This window comes from Hordeum vulgare, chromosome 3H (genome assembly GCF_904849725.1).
Source record: "Hordeum vulgare subsp. vulgare chromosome 3H, MorexV3_pseudomolecules_assembly, whole genome shotgun sequence".
Taxonomy (NCBI): domain Eukaryota; kingdom Viridiplantae; phylum Streptophyta; class Magnoliopsida; order Poales; family Poaceae; genus Hordeum; species Hordeum vulgare.
Genome location: NC_058520.1, coordinates 598,423,074 through 598,426,533, shown reverse-complemented (window position 1 = coordinate 598,426,533; position 3,460 = coordinate 598,423,074). Strand labels below are relative to the sequence as shown.

The 3,460-nt window shown below is 45.5% G+C and overlaps 1 protein-coding gene across 1 annotated transcript; it reads right to left on the bottom strand.

Annotated features, from left to right (window-relative positions):
* Positions 1–1,726: 1,726 nt before the first annotated feature.
* On the bottom strand, positions 1,727–2,349 carry LOC123440956. The gene has a single exon (XM_045117495.1). It carries the CDS (start codon positions 2,230–2,232, stop codon positions 1,924–1,926), a length of 309 nt encoding a protein of 102 aa, XP_044973430.1. The 5' UTR covers positions 2,233–2,349; the 3' UTR covers positions 1,727–1,923.
* Positions 2,350–3,460: the final 1,111 nt, after the last annotated feature.

Here is a 3,460-nt window from a genome sequence, read left to right as displayed (position 1 = left end):
ATCTTGGAAGATCAAATGTTGATCAAGGCTTGTAGTTCGGTGTCTATGGATCCTTGCACGGGTGTGTCTCAAACCGCTAGGACGTATTGGTAAATAATTGAAGATCAATACTTCCAATTGATGGCCAAGTATCCCAACAGGATAGCACGGACCTTTTGGTCACTCCAAGGTCGTTGGGGTGTGATCAAGCCGACTTGTAGCCGTTGGATAGCTTGCTTCGAACAAGTTCACAATGCTCCTCCAACGTCGAATCCGACTTTGTGAGTCGATTGCAATCGAATGGTTCCATTAGTTTGCATAATGTGCAATGGTTCCTTCAGTTTGAATTTGTTTTTGTTGTGTAGGAAAAATTTGTTCAACAACGGTACAAAGACATGGATGCTTTCAAAGGCAGATTTTTTAAACTAGAGCATTGTTGGAAATTGCTCAAAAACTGCGACAAGTGAGTGTTGATTGACAGAGAATCCCCATCGAAGGGAGGTTCACTTACGAACATGGATGAAGATGAAGATGATGATGGCCCAAAAAACTTGAACAAGCCCGATGATGACAAAAGGACAAAGGAGAAGATCAAAAGGGATCGCGAAGCATCGACCTTGCGGGACAAGATAGATTCCATGTTGCAATCAAATGAGGTATTGTTAGCGAAGTCTTTGGATGCAAAGATAGAGATGGCCAAGAAGAAGGCACGAGAGAAGCAAGAGAGATGGAAATTGCTGAAGGAAGTTGAGGATAGAAAAGCACGTGCTACTGTGAACAAAACCATGGCCAACCTTCTTGCCGAAGAGAATAGGATCATGACTTTGAACCGCAATGACACGGACGACATCAGAAAAGAATAGCATGATATGACAAGGAGAGAAATCTTGAAGAGGAGGATGCTTGCGTGTTATGGTGGCGATGGTTTATCCTCCGGAATCAGAACCGATGATTTCGGTGCCGGAGTAGGGACAAGTGCTGGAGTAGGAACAAGTGCAAGCGATGGATTCGTGGGCGGCGATGAACTCCATGGTGCAGGCTGAAGAACGACCAGGATGCATGAAGTCCTTTTGCGTTTGTCTTTCAAACTATGCTCTCATTTCGTGCGCGAACTGTGCTTTGTTGTTTAAATTCGAACTCATTTGCCGGAATCGCTGTTAAATTTCAACTATGTTTTATTGCGTGGTTTTCCGGTTTGTGGGTCGCCGCAGTGACGCCTTAACAGACCCTACATTAAAAATCCGTATAATAGCATCTTCTGCGAATATGCTGTTATACGAATCATTTTAGGGAGTCTGCTTCTATCCGTACCACGCCGGCCCGCAAAATCCATTTTTCGTGAATTGTAAACGGCTTTTACGGATCGGCATTACACGGAGTGTGCTAGAGATGCTTTTATCGTAATATCAAGAGGGTGGTGCTGTTCCATCAGCCTGATGCGGCAGCCAGATCTAATAAAAGCTTTGCCAACCAACCAACAACCATCAACCAAGCCTTTCAATCCCAAACAAGTTGGGGTAGGCTAATAAAAGCTTTGCGTTCCGAGAAAATACCATTATAATTCAAATACAGCGTACTTTTTTTTTTGAACCGGTCAAATACAGCGTACTTATGCTAAGGCGAAGTACATATTGTTCACATACTAGACTCAAGGTAACGTTGACATGCCCCTCATCAGTCGGACTTGACAAATCACAACTGTGCGTACTCTAGTCTAGATGCAGAGGCCGGGCGGGAGATGATAACAAAAGTTCCCCTTAAAAGACGGTTATTTCAAGATATACATACATATATAGCAATAGCAACAACAGTAGGAAATGCCGAATGGAAATGGAAATAGAACATGGATGCATGGACGGAACGCGCGAGTGCACCCATGGACGGGCACGGACGCCGGGCAGGAAGGAGGGGTTGCGTCGACGCCCGGACGTAGTGCTGGATTATTCAGGTTCCTCCCTTGCAGTGGTAAATCTTTAGGCATCCCGGCGTGTAAGGTTGCCCGTCCGGGTGACACGTCTTGATGCAGCGGTTCCTGTCAGCGTCCAGGACGTTGAGGGTTCCGCCGGCGAGGACGCGGCGGTGCACCTCCAGCTCCAGGTCCACCACCGCGAGCTCCGGCGCCATGCCGGACTCCAGGTTCATCGACAGGGACGTTGGCATCGCCGCCTCGTCGATGCTGTAGACCGCCCCCGCCATCGGGCCAGCGAGTACAAGCGCGAGAATTACAAGAGAGATGCACACCTTTCTGTCCATGCTAGCTAATCGATCCGTTGGTGCAGGGCAACTGTGGAGGAGAGTCTTGCGAGTAGCCAGGAGCGGCACCGGCTTATAATGGATGGAGAGCTTTGGTACTGGGCACCTCTCATGGCCCCCAATTGAATTGGACAATGTCGATGTGTCCGTCTCAGCCTTCCAAATGCAAGCGCTTTTGTACGCTTACGCACATGAAGTAGCAGCAGCTTGATTTGCTCTAGTTACCATGCATGCATGATGCATGGGCATGTAGAAATAATCGATGTCGGCACGCAAGCTCGTGACAGCGAAGAGGGACGGCTGGTGGCGAAGAACGATGGAGCCAAAGAGAAAGAGATACCGCCGAACATGCAGCACCAGCTAGCCAGCCGTCTCGCAATATGGCAACACGTACACTAGTCACATGCTGCTTGGAAGAGCCCGCTAGTGCCGCAATGCATCTGACAAATTGATGCCATGTGCTAAACCTTGAAAGTTATTGTTTTTCATATAAATATGAATCAAACACTGAGTATAACATAGACGCGTGTGAACCCCAAAGTGACAAGTATATTGTCAATCTGTATCACTAAAATTATAATCCGATTTCCATGCACATGATGCAAAATTTGAAGTCTTTTTAGCTTACAATGATGCAAATTTGTAGATGCATCAGAATCTTAGAGATCACCATGTACATGCGAAGCTACCTAGTGATTTTGTGAAGCATATGTGAAATCACAATGAAAACCAATGAATTAATGTTTAAGTTGTACATTTACAATAAATTTTATGTACGGACTATGTATTTTCGATACCAACATTTACTATTTACATGCGACATTAACATATGTGATGGACGTGCATGGACCTAAGAATTCAAAATTGAGATATGTGGCTGTCGGGCATGAGATATGAGGGCGGACGTATATAGGGGGGCACATTTACCAAATCCAATTGCAGATGCTTTTAGAAAACTATTTAGTTATTCGAAGCATACATATTTTCTGAGAAATATATGATTGAGTTTCAATAAACTTTTTAAAGGAGGTATCTAGAAAAATCAGTGTGAAAGAAGTACTACTTATGGTCAATGGAGGGAGAACATGAACAAAATGTTACTACATGGAAACAAACATCATGATGATTGGCTGGAGGGGTTGGAGCATCTACACCCGCAACTTAAAAATCCGGTCCCTCAAACGCCCGAGGACACGTCCGGGCATGCCTCGGACGCTCACAGTCACGT

What these genes read in the sequence shown, in the direction of transcription:
- LOC123440956 (XM_045117495.1), bottom strand. Translation starts at nt 2,232, where the DNA reads ATGGACAGAAAGGTGTGCATCTCTCTTGTAATTCTCGCGCTTGTACTC.